This window comes from Caloenas nicobarica, chromosome 6 (genome assembly GCF_036013445.1).
Source record: "Caloenas nicobarica isolate bCalNic1 chromosome 6, bCalNic1.hap1, whole genome shotgun sequence".
NCBI classification, from domain to species: Eukaryota; Metazoa; Chordata; class Aves; order Columbiformes; family Columbidae; genus Caloenas; species Caloenas nicobarica.
The window spans coordinates 11567882-11584957 of NC_088250.1; the positions used below are offsets into that span (position 1 = coordinate 11567882).

At 40.7% G+C, this 17076-nt stretch overlaps 1 protein-coding gene across 2 annotated transcripts in view; it reads right to left on the reverse strand.

Annotated features, from left to right (window-relative positions):
* The window catches only part of NCKAP1 (NCK associated protein 1), a 60591-nt gene extending 44614 nt beyond the window's left edge, over nucleotides 1-15977 (reverse strand). For both annotated transcript variants that reach the window (XM_065637774.1, XM_065637773.1), the window contains exons 1-2: nucleotides 15774-15977; nucleotides 3183-3293 (exon numbers count right to left, since the gene is read on the reverse strand). In XM_065637774.1, the coding sequence (XP_065493846.1) occupies nucleotides 3183-3293; nucleotides 15774-15881 (219 nt within the window). In that variant the 5' untranslated portion in view covers nucleotides 15882-15977. The remainder of the gene's footprint in view (nucleotides 1-3182; nucleotides 3294-15773) is intronic.
* Between the last annotated feature and the right edge of the window lie 1099 nt (nucleotides 15978-17076).

The following is a 17076-nucleotide window of genomic DNA, read 5'->3' on the forward strand; positions in this document are numbered from 1 at the left end:
GCCTGTGCACCTTATAAGACAATGAGGTCTAAAAAAACCTTCACAAAAATCAGGCTGCTTCTGCATCCCTTAATTCGGAATATTTTGTCTGAAACTAGTCAAGAAATGTAGTGAAAATATGTTACCCTGAGTCAACACCAGCACAATCAGACCACTGTCCTGACTGAGAATGATGGTGCTAAAAGGCTTTCTGGAAGCCTTCTCCAATTTAGAAGGCTTTTTCAAAGCAAAGCTTGAGTCAATTTAAAATAAATATAAATACTAAGGTTTCCAAAACACAGAAGATATACACTTTTTATTATTATATAGTTTCCTCTTCAAATAGGAGTCTAAAATGTTTGTTTCTCACTTGGTCAGTCCATCACGTTTTTTGTTTATATACATTCCCTCCTTTGCAGGTGTTGTGTACACTCTCAAGCAAGACTACATTGCTGGCCAACATAATTAACGGTTGATCTAAGAGCTCAGTCTTTAAACTGCACATTTTCAAGGTTATATGGCTCGCAATCGTAACTGAAGAAAGGGCAAGTGTAAGAGATCACAGTGACTGCCTTCGGATGACAGGAGAGAGTGAGTTACAAACTGAGAAGGTCCAGAATTATCTATAATCCATCCTTTGGAAGATGAACTACTCATTTTACTTTTCAGTCTGGTCAGCAAGGATTCATTGGGCATTTCATTTTTGTTTGAATTGTTCATAAACTTTCACTCTTGCTACAATACTGAAAATCAGCAATTGTCAGACATCACTCTAGTCTGACTCAGCGTGCCAAACCCTGAAGGAGAAACAAAATCAGGAGCTGCATTTTTTGTGAGTAAAGATGTAAAAGCTATCAATAGCAAACCTAACAGAATCGCTTGTTTCAAAAGTTCTAAAAAATGCAGGCTTTTCAAGACCAGACACCCTTCTGATTACAGCAGAGACTGCTCATACTCTTCAATAAAACACGTTCACCTCTGAGATACAGAGCACTGTAAACAACGGCACCCGAGAAAAACAAACTAGCGGCTAAGAATAGGTAAAAAAAAAACCCAAAGCAGGCACCGCTGCTTCTCTCACCAAATGCAAGCTTCTTCAGCAACATCACCTACTGACCTGTCAATCGGTGTTACTGTAATAACTGCACAGTGCTAAGCTATGGCAGCTGCTGCAGTTGAACACACAAAATCCACAGCACCTCCCTGAAAGGCTGTCCTGGATTTTCACTGCAAGGAGGAAGCACAGGTTATGACTTCTCGACTATTTCCCCTGCAATAATCCTTTGTAATATTTCACTAACTGATGTGTCCTTGTTCCAAGAAGCTTCTTGCTCTTCCAAATCTCTGACCACCCACTTCCCTACTGGAGGAACTCACTGGTGGACCCTCCCAGTACATGGTGAGCTGGCTGTTGGCCAGTGGGGAGGGAGGCAAACGAAGAGCAAGGAGAGGAACATCTTGCTGACCAGGAGCTACATGGTTATGCCTTTTTGAAGCTAAAGTTTACAAAAAAAAAAATCTTACATCAAACCAGAACATTCTCTGCACATCGCGTGGCTTTTGTCTCATTAGGTATCTGTTATGGGTAAAGGTTTGTTTTGGGAGATACACCACTCTAGAAGAAAACTTCTGTAAATAACAAAGACAAGCAAACTGCCATCAGCTGCCTACTGCTACAACTCCAAACCCCTACTTCAAACTGTGCTCATACATGGAGGGGGTAGGGCTTTTGATAACTGTGCTTAATAAACACAGTCTGGGCTGACTCGTGGTAAATAAACACAAGGCAATGACAAAACATTCTGAGCGTGTCCCATTTTAGAAACTATGATTGTCAAAACATATCAAGTTGGCTTTGATCTCTTTCCATAAATCTCACAGTATCCTTAAAGATCTATCATTAGTTAAGCTCCAAATTCATAGTCAACAACCGGAAGACATAGCAAGCGTACATGCAACTGCATTAAATAAATTCTATATACAGAATCTGTCACTTTTAACAGTAGATCTGTCACTGAAATTTAGAGAAAACTGAAGCATTGACCAAACGCGGTTTAACGGGTTTACTGTTGTTACGTAACTTTGATAAAGAATTTGTCATATTTGTTACTACCACAATCAAATTCAATACAAAGATAAGCAATACTAAACACTACAAAACACGACCAAATTTTAACATGAGGAAGCATCGTTACTGAAATAGTTTCCTCCATAGGGGAAAGTTTTTTCTAATTTTCTTTCATTGGTCTTACTGGAGACATCACATAGGGATTCTACAAGGCACTGTAAAAGAAACTAATTATTCCCACTGATGTTAACACTACCATTCTGCAGAAACCTGAACGCTTAAAGCAAGCCTAACCTCTCAAGCACACATGCAAGTAGTTGCATGCAGGGAACATGCAAACCCAACACCTACCTCCATTTTCTACCTTTGGAAAGAAATAAGCAGGTAAAACAAAAATCTTTCCCTTGACTTTCAAATTGAAAAAGAGAAACAAGCATCCATCACCTGCCAAAAAGCCTACCTGTAATCTAATAATCTTAATTATCTCTAAAAGGCTACAAAGTCCAATTCAGCAATACTAGATCACTCAGAAGGGTGAAAAATAATTTGCTACTGCAATTGAAGTCACTGTATGTGAAGAGGAAACAATTATATTTATGTATTTCTGTATTTCACGAGGTTTCTCCTTATGTACTAAAACATTTTTTATTCCCACAGGGGTTGACCCCATTGGCAAGGCCAGCTGGAAGGTACAGGCACCTGTAAAGTACAAACACTCGCCCACTTCACAGTCAGGTGCCTTTTAACCAACTGCTGGTCCAACAGAAATAAAGTTATGCAACTTCCATCTTCTGCAATCAGTCTGGTCACAAGAATTTCTGCTATCAAAGTAAGGCATGATTTTTTCAGCAATTGTTTCCCATTGACAATTCTTTGAAATTGAACAGAAGAGAGAAAAAGAAAACCGGAAAGTGTCCTACCCTAACAAAAACAATACAGAATTACAGCATAATATTCTCTCTTTGGAGATAATTCTTTCTAAAGTACCCTGTCAGACACTTGAATCAGCAACTATATTCCAATCGTAACTGTCAGCATCAGATGCTTTACAAGAACATGCAGAACCTTACAGATTTGAGCAACAAGTGCTGAAGGGTATTAAGAAAAATACTTATTTAGCCATTTAGCTACTTACATTGTTGTTGCGTGTTTCTACTGCTGGAAACTTCCTGACTATGAATTTGACAGCAGATTCCAGGTTTTTGTCAATAAGATAGGATGGTTTGGCTTTGGGGTCACCGCATGCCTATAAAAAAATACAATAAAAAATGAAGTAAAAACATAATCATCCATCTAAAGCTAAGCGATAGTTGCAAATCTGACGATACAATTTTATAGAAAGATTCTTTGTTTGTTTGTTTTTAGTGAGCAGGTGATAAAATGAAAGGCAAAGTGCAGGGACTGTCACAGCTGAAATATGCAATGGGAAACAGTACAGAGATGCTCTTCTACTGAAAAAGATGCATGGAAGTATCAAAGCAGTTAGTGCAGAACAGCAGTGAGGGAAAAAACTCAATCCTAAAAGAAGGAGGAAAAAGAATGGTTTCTTTTTAATGCTATTCCTGGTTTGAGGTAGTGTTGTATCATCTGGAGTTAATAAACTGTTAGAAAATTCAATCATGTCATCATCTGTGGAGGACAGTGCTGGGCACATTAGATGATTAAACTATCCTTTATTAAACAAAACTAAAAGCCCCACCAACAACCTGCATTTAATTTTTCTTCAAACTGTTAACTGCAAGACAATTTTCCATGCCACAATAAAACCACCAGTACTTGCCTGAAGTATCCTACTTCCTTAGCTTAAGAACTCAAGTTTTGTTGCTTTTCTTTACTCCTATAATAGCATAGGCTGTGCTTTAAAAGCAACAATAAAGAAATTTCATTAAATTTTAATCTGCAGAGAGGTTGCAACTAAGTGTTAAGTCTCTGTTTAAATATCTTATGTAGACATCTCAGAAGAGCTTCTGTGGACAAAGGACTGACGAAGCACTTACTTTTGCCAGCTCCAGGGCATGCTGTCAGACACACGATTCCTTCTCCGCTACTCTGACTAGTGAGCCACGCAACACCATTTAGTTTGGAGCGACACACTAAAAGCAGTGCTACTTACATGACAAAACTTGTGCTCAAATTGCATTTTCTCTCAAATATTCATTTAGTTTTACAGTCCTTGTAGGGATTTGCAAAGGAGTTTCGTGTCTCATGCAAAACTAAATCACATGCTAGGCGTTTCTACGCAACATAGAGAACTCAAATGACAGCTCATTTCAAAACTTCTCCACATTGATTTCTATGACCAAGTTGTGGACTGTAGAGACAGAAGTCATGGAGTATGAGACCGATTCTGAAAGCGGGCAAGCGGGCAAAGGGAAGGTGAAAAGCTTTGCAAACCTTCCAAACTTGTCCTTGCTGGGAAAGCAGTGTAATAAAAAGAGAGAAAAATTACATATAAACAAATTACTCTTAAATTCTAAAATACGTTACATTTAAGTGAACTAACACACTATTACCTACATCCAAGAGAACATTATGACCATCTGTTACTATAGGCAGCATACTTTCTACTGGATGGTGATTATTCTGGTAGTCAAACACAGCTTTACACATACTTATTAGGATTTCGCTATTGTGCGAAGGGCTGCATATATAGAGACACATGTAACTTCTAATATTATTTCCAAACTAAGTTTAGGTAGGGAGAGGAAAAAAAAGGAGTTAACAAACATCACATGCAACTACAGGGGAAAAAAGGAGAGAAACTCAGTGAAGTTTTACATACCTGAAAAAGAAACGGTAGCCAAGAAAAAAAAAAAAAGAGTCATTATTGTAAGTTTCTAAAACTCCTACCAGCAGTACATGACCATCATGATATATGCTAATGTACTACCCTAATACCAACACTCTCACATTTGCTAGTTTTTCCACAAATATACTTAATTTTATTAAAATATCATATCTATAATACAAGAGGAATTTATAGTGAAAATAAATGCAGCAACATCCACAATATCACTTAGATATTAAATAGTTGCTTCAATATTCTTACAGCAGCAACCATGTGCAACAGAAGATCTATTCTGTACACACTTTAAGGCCTTTACACAATTTCAAAAGTAAAAATTATACCGTAAATAGGTGTCAAAAAATTAAACGATGCAAGCTTCAAATTTATGAAGTCTTTAACCAGATGTCATGGATTTGTCAGATTATTTCAATTTGCTGTCCTTGCCACAAGTTAGATAACTTTCTCTACTAAAAGAAGGATTGCAAATTCAGAAAACAGCTTCATAGACAACACATATTTGTGGCCTGTTAAATTCCAATATGGTTGCTCTTATACAAGAGACAAGAAATTCGCTACTGTTGACTTCCTAAATTTTTCAGTTTGATTTCAAACACTACTTCCACATTACACCCCTTATTTTTCCTAGCAACAGATGTTTTTCCTCATGTAAATCAGCTCGCCAAAACCGTTAGTAAAAATTATGTTCTACCCAAGCCCCCCCGCCACAGATCACTTACATGGAAACGCATGTCTGAAAACACTACCATGCACATCCTCATGTAGCTTCAGGAACTCGAATCCCAAAGATGATTAATATTATCCTCGGTCTAACTGGCAATCCCCTCAATAGATCTGAATATGCATGAAAGCCTTGCTCCTTCCAATTGTTTGTTTGCTAACAGTGCACTTAAAGCAACTGTAATTCTTCCTACTAATAAACTACACAAGATGGATCCATCGATAAGAAAGAAAATTGCTGCAAGATATAAACGGTTAAACGTCTCCTTCATACATCTCAAAATTCCATCTTCTAACAAGCTGGACCAGCCTACCTACGTGGGCTGATGAGGCTGGACACCACGGAACAAGGGGGTCAATGTCTTTTCCTTCCCTCTCCCACATCCCATAGCTCCTTTCTAATAACCGATATTATTTCATTACTATCTGTTGTTGCATCAATACAGTTTTCATCCATGCTGTTACCTGCATTCAGGTAAAACAGTCTACATGAGCTAAACCTCCCCTAAAATGGCAATTAGACCTATGAAGCTCAAGCTCACTACAATTTAGTCTAGGAAGCATAAAAGAATGAAGATATGAACCCCAATCCCAGCACTTTCACACAAGTGATAAGGCACATAGCCACAATTTTGCACTGTAGAAAGAACAAAAGCATTGAGGGCAACGGTCTTAGAATACAGATAAGGAAAGTAGCTTCTGCTTTTAATCATTGTATTAGTCAATACAAAACCCCTTGTCAGCACTGTAATAGGCAGGAACATTGTGGTACAACATACAAATATCACTTTGCCATATACAGCTCTCTAGTATTCAAATAGAATTTTGAGAAGTAGCTCTTTCTCAATCAGCCTCAGATGTCACTTTTTCCCCTAAGTGAGCTGCAATAACCTTTCTTCATTTCTTATCTTTTTTTTTAAGAAAAAAAAGAATGGCTACGTTTTTTGAGCATTAAAAAAACCTCAAGAATTAGAAATGTTCTTACTAGAGCAGCATTCACAGAATACAGCTCTGAGAAGCTATAGGATTCCAGCTGCTTCAGCCCCGAAATATTATACTGAAAGAATCTCCCAGCAGTCATCTCTAAATTCCTTTGTACATTACTAAACAGTTGTCAAGCAGTTATGCTGAAAAAGATGATGCAAAGCTACCATTAGAGACTAATTCAAGTAATCTGGAAAAAAAAAAAAAAAAAAGGAGCTCAGGCACTGGATTTCTATCAAGTTACACAGCATTTTCCACAGCAGTTTAGAATGGTACCCTGCTGTGGTAAGCTCTCAGCTCTCAGTTAACTAAGCGAACATATTTTCCTGATCTCATTCTGTGCATCCAACTCTTAACAAGAATATGATTTCTATAGCTAAGAGATTCATTATTCAGAATTCTCATTTGCTATCATATGTACAGGCCCAACTTCAGAGATCGGACTACATGTACTCTTCAGAGAAGTTTCACCATGCCATATGTTTTGAATTAATGCAGCGTTTTCCTGCCTACCCTAATAATCTAGATAACTAGATTATTATTATTAAACAAAATACAGACTCTATTCTTCACTTGATGCTATGAAGCTCTTCTATACTATTTTCATTTTGAAAATGAAGAATACTACATAGTTTCACTTTTGAGGTCATAATCATTCAGAAGTGGCCAACAAGAAAACATCCAACAACAAAAACCTGCTTAAGGTCTACATTTAAAATAGGGGGCCTCTAAAGAACACAGAATCTGGTACAACTGCCCTTGGTGCAGCATACACCGACGTTAAGAGATACAGCAAAGAGCCCTTTTGCCCCAGTACAGTTACAGCTATCATCACAAAAATCAAAGCCCAACATTCTACTTCCTACTTGAGGGCAGAGGATGTTAGAGGAGAACAAAACAAAACCAAAACCCAAAACACCAAACCACCACCACCAACAACAATAAAAATCAACAAATTTGCGACATATATCCAACTGATGTGACATGAAAAAAGGGAAGTTTATGTTCAGGTACAATCATCGTCAAAAGTCAGTGCCATGGCACAGTAAACAGGGTGCAAACTCGCATTTAGAACTCCTAAACTTCACTCCTGCCTTTTACATAAACCTGCCAGGTGTCCTCGAGTAACAGTATTGGGAAGTATTACCTGAGTTACATGGTGTAGGATGATTTTTAAAAAGTCCAAATATGTTACTGTATTACGGAAACACCTTTTGTTGTTGTTGCTGCTGCTACACCAAACCTATTCCAAATGATTACCAGGGCTGTTTCCCAATAAAAGAGAAACAGGGCCATTTAAATAAATAATTTAGTATTTTCAGCCCCCAAACCTACATCAGCAGATGATCATAAAATAAGTAATATTTTGCAGCAATTTAACATGTTTTTACTACTTCAAGAGATCTTGATTTACTGTTACTGCAGACTTGAGATAAAACACTGCTGAGCACAGTTCCACTGGACTGTGGCAACAATTACTGAAATAATCTGTCATTTACAAATTAACATGCACTAAAAAAACTCTACTAATATAACCAGCAAACTGAAGGAATTTCAATAACAGCAAAAAATATGTTGTTCCCTGAGTTAGTAACTTTCATTAGTAAATGGAAATACACTAAGATTTCTCACATTAAAAAAATGGGAACAGCTCCTGTATGTACCATTTAAGGTTTACTACAGCACATTCTCTTGACATGCAAGAAAGGCACACACATTAAAACTGTTCTTCTTCCCTTGGAATAGCTGCTGGCATTAAAGACTTCAACCTAAAATGTATCTGTAAGTTTGAATGCCTGGTTTGCAGCTATGCATCCTATAAATTATACTAAATAATACATGGCAAGGAAACATTCAAAGAGATAGGTTCAGCATTAATTCTAGATTTCTGTAGGATAAAACACATTATTTATTCTTTCTGTCATGCATTTAAAATAATGAGATTACCATCTGACAAGCTCTAATTTTGAAAATGCAAAACTACTGAGAAGGAGAGAGGTGAATAATCAATAAAGAATTTATTTGAATGCTGAATACGTGAGGAAACAGTTCACACTACATCTGCCTTAATATCTCTCATGAAGCCTACCACAACCACTTTGCTGTATTTTAGGTTTTATGGAAGCCTAAGATTATTATTAAACAGGCTGATCCCAGACAAGCTTTGTGAATGAAGCCTTGTCCCTCTTAACAGCAAAGCAAGCAGATGCAAGAATTAGCTGGTCACACATGGACAAATTATTATAGTTTAAATAATTTTGATGGCTAAAATGTAACTGTCCTACACCAGTTTCACTTGGGTAATATTGTACCAACTAAATTACATTATTGATGTTTGCAGTTACATAAATGATACTTGTACAAAAGGTAAACATGTATTTTGATACATAAACTAGGCTAACAGATTCAACCAGAACTGTATTGTTCCCATGATTTAACCAGGATCTGGAATCAGAAGAAAGTCTCTAGTTTACTAATTCTTGGACAGTCTCTATAGGCCTTGAACATATCCAAAATATGGCTCAAAATTATTACAGATTTAACAGCTATTGCACTTTTCATGCACAAAAGTTCAAATTTTTGAAAGATAATGCACTTTAATATTAATTAAAATTACAATTAAAGGTATTAAAAGACATTCCAATGTTTCCTGCAGCTAAGCAAGACATCTTCCCCACCATTATTCCTTTTTTGGTGTGTCTTGAATCCTAAAGTATGTACTTCATTTTAAATCCTAGTGTATCTCTACTCAGAGATCCAACCCATTACAATGTAAACTCATGTGAAATCAGAAGAAAAGGCTAGAAATGAAATTCCTGTTCCAAAGCAAGATGAACTGTATCTCTGTTGCTCCTGGGAGACGTCTGCTAAATCTTTACTTACAGGTCTCCAACAGGCAACATTCAAAACCATTCTCACAGTCTTTTCCAATATTTAACAATCTTTTTTATTAGAAAGTTCTAAGATCTAAACAGAACTTTTCTCTCTACAATTTAATGTATCACTTCTTCATCTCTGTGGCCATACTGAACTACACAAACCATTCCCCTTCTCTCTACAGCAGTCCTCAATACTTAAAAATCTGTATCTCTTATTATTTTACTTAAAAAGATTCTTCCCATTTTCTTGATGCGTGAAATTTCCTGCATCAGTGGTCTTTCTTATTATTCTGCTCTGGACTTTCTCCATTTTGGCCACATCTTTCTTGAAAAGTGTGTCAAATCAGATAAATTTCAGATGAGTCTCAAAGCATGCCATGTGGAGCAAAAGGATTATTTCTTTTCTATCTTGCTTACACATTTATAGAACCTCATGTCATCCCTGATTTTTTTGCAGCAAAACTTAGTTGGCTCACATTTGTGTTGGCAGGTGCCTAAGCTTTCCTGGCTATTTTCTGCAGACTTGCTATCTCATTACTTTTCATTTAGCATTTTAAACTTCACTAAGCACATTCATACTTGCTCAGCCACCTCCAAGTTCATTAGACCATACCTACAATTTGTTAAGCTCAAACTGAATTCCAGTTAGGTTCTTCATTATTTCTGTTGCTTCTCCCAGTTTCCTAGCTACAAATTTATTAAGCACACCATAGTCATCATCTGTGTTGTTAATATAAAGAGTGACTGGAACCAGAGGTTAAGACACAGCCCAACAAGACCCTGCTGAACCGCAGTCTGACAATGAGACCTTCGTAACTGTTCCCTAATACGGTTATCCATCTGCTTTCATCGTTACGATTTCACCCAGACTGTACTTCCTTAGATTGTTTGTGAGAACAATCAGATGAGGTCACGTTAGCAGCCTTGCTAAGGTCAAAGTGTAAAATATCCACCAAGGTGTCCATACTAGAGTGACCTGTCAGCTCGTCGATGAAAGAAATAAGCTTGTTAACACCTGTTTGAGTAAGCACTTGGTTCTGGTAACCAAATATGGGGCAGGTGAAACCCAAAGAAAACAAACAAACGAAACAAAACACAAAACAACAAACCAAACCCAAACAAAACACAAATCCAACCCCCACCCCCCAAACAAAGAGAATTTGCACTGCCACAAAACTTTATCGAACTGTGATTTATAAAGTAACATCTTAATAAAAGAAAGCAAGGCAACAGAAATGCCCAGTCTATTCTGAATCTAAACCAGGAACTGTTAAGACTATTTAGCTGCATCTCTGTATGCAGAGGCACACAATCTTAACAATCTCTTGCAACTAAAACTAGATTGGGTTTTGCGTCAACACATGGCAGGACAAATGAACAGTAATTGGAGGGGCACGTAATTCATTTTGTAAACAAACAATGCAAGGCAATTCTGGGCATCTACACTTGATGCAAAAGGATAAATCCACCTGGCTTTCTGTATATTTTAAAATATATCATAGGATATTTTTATATTGCATTAGAAAGACTTACTGTTTATTTACCAAATAAGTTGCTTTTCTGAGTATAAAAAATAATGTGACATGGTATCATCAGTTTGTGTTTGCTTCCTGAGCAAACAAATTTATTTATTTTATTCGGTTTTTATTTCCAGCAATGCCTGTGAGTTTGTTCTGGGCTTCCTCTTCCTCTTATCAGCAGGACAGTATTCTGAGTCATTCCTCCAAGACCACAGACACAAACAGACAAGCATAAACTGTCATCTTAACCTTTACAGAACTGCTGATATCTATCAAGCCCTGGAAGCAATACCACCCCACCCAAAGACACTTCCTGGTGGCCTCAAGACATTATCTGTTCTTTCCAATACCAACCTTACAACTCAAAACTAGATTTTATTTCTGAGCTTTTCCTCTCAGCTCAAAGCTCTGCACCCCAGCAGTGAGCTCAGTGTCGAAAGGGTGATCTAATCGTACACTCTTCCAAAATTCAGCACTCTGCAGATTGGAAACTTCTCCATGTTCTGCCAGTCACCTAAAATCTCTCCTACTTTTTCCTGAGTGCCTGAGCAAAACGGGACACTTTATCAACCGGTTCTATCAGTCAGACAATTGATTGACTTTTACAACTGTCCCCCGCAATACTTAGACTTTGTCAAGTCCTCTCCAGTTCAGTTTTGGAGCTTTTGGGATCTTTTTCTTCACCCCAATCTCACAAGCAGCGTAAAAGGCTGGTGAAGGAAGATTTGAGCTCTATTCAGCCTTGGCTGATCTGGTCAACTTGGCATCATTTTACCACAGGACACTTGATGCAGTCCTCCTCTCCCCCTCACAGAATACGCCTCCTCTTGCACTTCGGAAAATAAGTACTTTAACTGCTGCAGAAGAGAAGACAATAGGCAAAACAAAAAGTACTCAGTCTTTAAAACGGCTAACAAGTAACATCCTCAATACAGGTAAAAATCCAATATTTCTGTCTTTGTATCCTTAAAGAACTAACTGGCAATTAATCACCTGTTAAAATAATTTAAATCTGGCTTCATACTAAGCTGTGTGGTTCTCACAACAGGACTGGAACCACATTTTTACTTTGGAATGGTAAAGATAAAGTCAGCTAAAGCCCCTGCAAATATTTATTCTGTTCCTTATCTATGACTTCAGTTTGGTTATGCAGTTCATATCTAAGAATTGGTTTAACATTCTCATTTTTCAGATGCTATGTAATCATCAGTTGTGAAAGTCAAAAGAACTTGTTTTGTTAATGAGATTTTAAGAAAAAATTTTGTATACAAACATAAAACCTGTAGCGTGAAGAAACAAACACTGCTAGAAAAGCAATTAACGCTAAACAACAGACTCATCATGTTTGAATAACATATACTCTAAATAATTCAAAATCTTAACTTTTACTACTAGCAGTTCTGTTGGCAGTAGCCCTGCTTCGCCATTCTTCAAAAAAATCACACTCTGTTGATTTGCTCTGGCTAAATCTACACTTGAGGTATTTTAAGATGAAATCTCTTATTATGAATACTTCCCAGTATCCAAGGGCTTCATAAAAAAACAAAAGACAGGCCCACAGATAACAAGATTATTTCTCTGCCGCCACTCTTGAACAACACACTTGTCAGTACCAGCAGCATTACACAAAATTTGCCAACACAGACTCGGTCTGCTATGAAAGGTAACCACAAAATCCAAGCTCCACCTGAGCCAGGATGGCATGAAAAGCGCTGCTGCCTCTGATTTACGGAGGTTTAGCTGCGGGCACGTAACGAGAAAAGAGGTACATGGAAAGCAATAATACAATTGCTAGCCTGGATAACTAAGGATAACTTCTTAAAAAGTAGAAGGAACAAACTAGGAAAGAAACTGGAACAGTAAGATTTCCAAGTTCAGAACTAATCCTGGTCCCAGCACAAAAGCCAGCTGAAAGGAGCAAGCAAAGGGTCATCCCCCAAAATAACAGCAGCAACAAAAAAATCCACCTCCATGCAGATCAAATGTGAGTTTTGTCTCATGATATGCTATGGCCTTAGTAACTCCACTTTTCATATTTTCCATATCACTCTGAGGCAAAAAAACCACACAGATACTCCATCTTAAAAACAAGAAATTTTAAACTATTTCAGAAGAGAACACCACAGAAAGTCACTGAACAGGACATTATGGATAATTAACAGCTATAAGCACAATGACATCAAATCTGACATTTATATAGGAAGATGAAGCATATTTAACAATTTTCTAACTGCTTTTAACAACTGTGTTTCCTCGGGAAGTAAAAATTTTCCTGCTTTCTTTCTAACAGTGAAGAGAATTCTTAATCCTTTAAAATCTCTGCTCCCTAGACAGCATCTACAGCAATCTGTAAGGCAGCTATGAATACTTCACCTCTTACTTCCTCTTATTAAAAAAAGTCTTAACCATTTCCTTTAACCGCAATACCACATATTGGGTGCTTATCTCTAGTAACTTGAGTTTCGATATCATCTTCAATGGAGGAAGCTATGAGAATCTTAAACAGCAGTTTTGGAATCTACTGTTCTCAGAGAGGGAAAAAGAAAGAAAAAATAGAAATAAAGAAAAATTAAGTGTTCTAGGCAGCCAGCTACGCTGCAGCTGGGCTGAAGAGAGATCTACAATAAAACACAGTAATCAGTCCCAAGACTTCTGGGGCTCACCATGAGAGCTAGCCAGTTACCACTGTCAAGCGATACTCACTGAAGCTTAAAAAACCAACTATTTGAATCATAAATCACTATATGAGTATACAGTGTTGCATCTGGGATGGACGCAGATTTGCAAAACTATACATCACACAATAATCAAGCCACTTGGTCATGTCTACTCTCTCTCTGTATGTAGGACCTACGCAATTTTGGACTCAGTTCATGGCATTTGCAGGAAAAACTGGTGTCACCTCTAGTGTTGATGCTCCCCTACCGAGAACCTATCCACTCACATCACTAATACGAGTAACAACAGAAGCTACCACCCTATGGGCACACATGCTCCGGACTCTGCCATCTAAACGTGCCAGCAGAAATGTGTCTGTAGGCGCTGGTTTGCCTAACATGAGTAAGTGGCCCCAAATCAGAGCACTGGTAATGGAAACAGAGTCCACACTCACACTGGTTAAGGCACAGCTGTCTGTCAGGACAAGGTTTAACTTCTCCTGTCTTGTCTCCTGCCTTCTCGCCTCAAAGCAGGGCTATGCTCAGGAGAAATTCCCCTGGCCTGTTTTTCACCTGGTGTATTTCTCTCACAGCATAACAAGCGCACACACAAACGACTTCCCTACTTCAATGCTCTTCCCCATACACAGGGAATTCCCGTTTTATGATAAAGTGTGATTATATTGTTACGGTTATTAAGTTGATGCAGTTTTCCAACATAGGAAACTGCAGACTAAAAGGAACCTCCCTTCTGTTTTGGAAATATACAAATTTGTAATAATTCAAAGTGCTTTATTTATGTCAGCAAAGATTTGCAAACATTCAAGCACACATCAACTACTGACATTGCTTTGGATCAACACTGACTTCCGAATATTTCAATAATTTTTTTATTATTTTCCTCAAAACATCACCTTAATTAAAATCAACATTTCACTTGGTATAGCCAACCGACTCTTACACAGCCCTTACTATTCCTGGAGTACGAGCATCTCATATGAGCAAAACAACTTGACAAAACGCATCCTTTAGCTCAGATCTGTTTGGCAGGAGCACTCCTGACAGAAACCTGAGTTCGGAAGTCAAAGCCATCAAGCAAGCACCTAAAAAATCTCACGCTCCCTCTGCTACCGCTGCAGTGCAGGCCAGCTGAACCCAGCATGTGAACAGCACAGAAATTTTAACATGCTAGGCCTGCAAAGGGATGCCCATTGCTTGAAGGGAATAACTAACAGTTTATTTGAAACAAGGAAAACCTTTCTCAGAAGTAATTCTGTTCGGGGGAAAGCAATAAAATCTGAACTAATATTCATTACTAGAAGTGGATTGAGCAGCCGCACACATTCAGACGATGTACTGCCAGTTAGGAAAATTAAACCGGTAAAAATACACGGAGCACCCGGCGCAGGGGATGGCCGTGAACCACGCTCTAACACATCGGAAAGCACCAGGATTTCCTCCAGACGAGAAAGGAACTAAGCACGGAGGTGTAACCCATCCTTTCCGTCATACGCAGACCTGCAGCCGCCCGCACCGCCTCACCGGGGCAAACACCGATGGATGGACTTCGGGAAGGCGGGAGCAGCTCCAGCACCCACGGCAGCTTCGCGCATCTGCTCCAGCTCCCGCCGGGAGCTGCTAAGCAACGGCGCGCCTCGAACTTATCGAAATTAAAACTTACTAATTTTACCCCAAACCATTCCCTTCGGTAACGACGGGTTTCGCAACTCGGCGTGGGAAAGCCTGCGCCGAGCAGCCCACTCCCGGCTCCCGTGACTCACGCACGGCGGGGCGGGAGCGGCTCCGGGCCTAGGCCCCGCGGCGGGGGGCGCCGGGCCTGCGGGCGCCGCGCAGAACCGGCCTCCCGCCCGCCAGGTAGCGAGGCGATGGCCGCCCGGGAAGCCCCGTCACCCCCACCGCCGCCGGGCCCGCAGGCGCCGCAGCGCCGGGCCGGGCCGGAGCGCCTGACCGCGGCGGCGGCGCAGCTCCCGCCGCCTCCCCGCCCTGCCTCTCGGGCCCCGCGGCTAGGCCGCAGCGCGGCCGGGTGAGCCGCAAGCCGTGAGGCGGAGCGCCGGGCCGGCAGGGGCCCGGTGGGGCGGCAGCGCGGCGATCGCGCCGGGGCGGTTCCTCCCCCCCGCCTCCCCTCCGGGGCCCCCGCACCTTCTTGATGTTGTAGAGCCGGGTGAGCATGCCGACGCCCCGGTCGTTCAGGATGGTGAGCTTCTCCGCCAGCTTCTGCTGGCTCGGCTGCAGCACCGACCGCGACATCTTGCCCCGCTGCCCTCCGCGGCCCGGGCCCCGCCGTGGTGCGGCCGCCGGCCCGGAGCTGCGCTGCGCCCCCCGCCGCCCGCCGCGGCGCTGCTGCCTCCGCGGGGCGTGGCCACGGCGCGCGTCACGTGGCGCCGCTCTCGGCCGCCCCCTGCGGGCGGGCGGTGTCCCGGGCCGGGGGTGCCCGGGCCGAGCCCCCGCTGCCCGGCCGGTGCGGCCCCGCGGGAGGGGAGCGGCGCTGCGGCGCTGCGGGCCGCCGTTCTGCACAGCCCCACCGCTGAAAACCGCGGGGAGGGAGCGCTGGGTTGGGGTCCGTGCGGTGTTGGGTCTCCCTGGGTGGTTTGTTTTGCTGCCGTGCTGAACGGCAGATCCGTCAAGCTGTATTTCAGGTAAAATCCCAAGGTGTGCTTCAAAACCAGGAAGAACATTCATTTTTCTTCACGGTTTCTAACAAAATTATTTTTTTTTTGGTTTTAATTTTACGTGACTGAAACCAGGAGCCGGAGCTCAGAAAAGCATTGCATGGTGTATATTGACACAATTAGCATTGCCAGGGACCCTGATTTTCTGAGGGCACCCTAGGACCGCTCCTGGATGGGACCCGGGAGGCAGAAGGAACCCAGGGCCACCCACAGGGCAGGGCCGTGGGGGACCCAGGGGCACCCTGACACCGGCGAGGCTCTTGCCATCCCCTGAGCTGCACACCCATGTACAGCAAATTCAGAGAAACACCATTTCACTAATTACAAGACTCACATCACTGCTTTTTCTTTTTTTTTTCTTTTCTTTTTTTTTTTGCTTCTCGAAAGCACAGGAATTAAAATCATATATTTTTAAGGAATAGTGAGATTTCCGTGCCATGAATGTCAATATGGGGCTTCCACCAGAGCTGTGTCTTCCTGCAACCTGGTACTGGGATAGCCGCACTGCTGATCACTCAGCACAACCAGCCGGGCTGCAGGGCTCCCGAGTCCAGCTAGCGGGAGGCAGACTTAAGAATTAACCTTCTAATCTCATTTTTTATAACGGCACCACCATCTGTGCTTTTATTTTTATATTAATATTTCTATTTAATTTTCAGTTTGCATTTTTGCATTAGAAATCTGAATCAGACAATCTCTCTCTTTTAGCGGTTTTAGACTAATAGGTTTTAGAAAGCATGAATGTGAGATTTTAGAAAATGAATGTGAGAAGC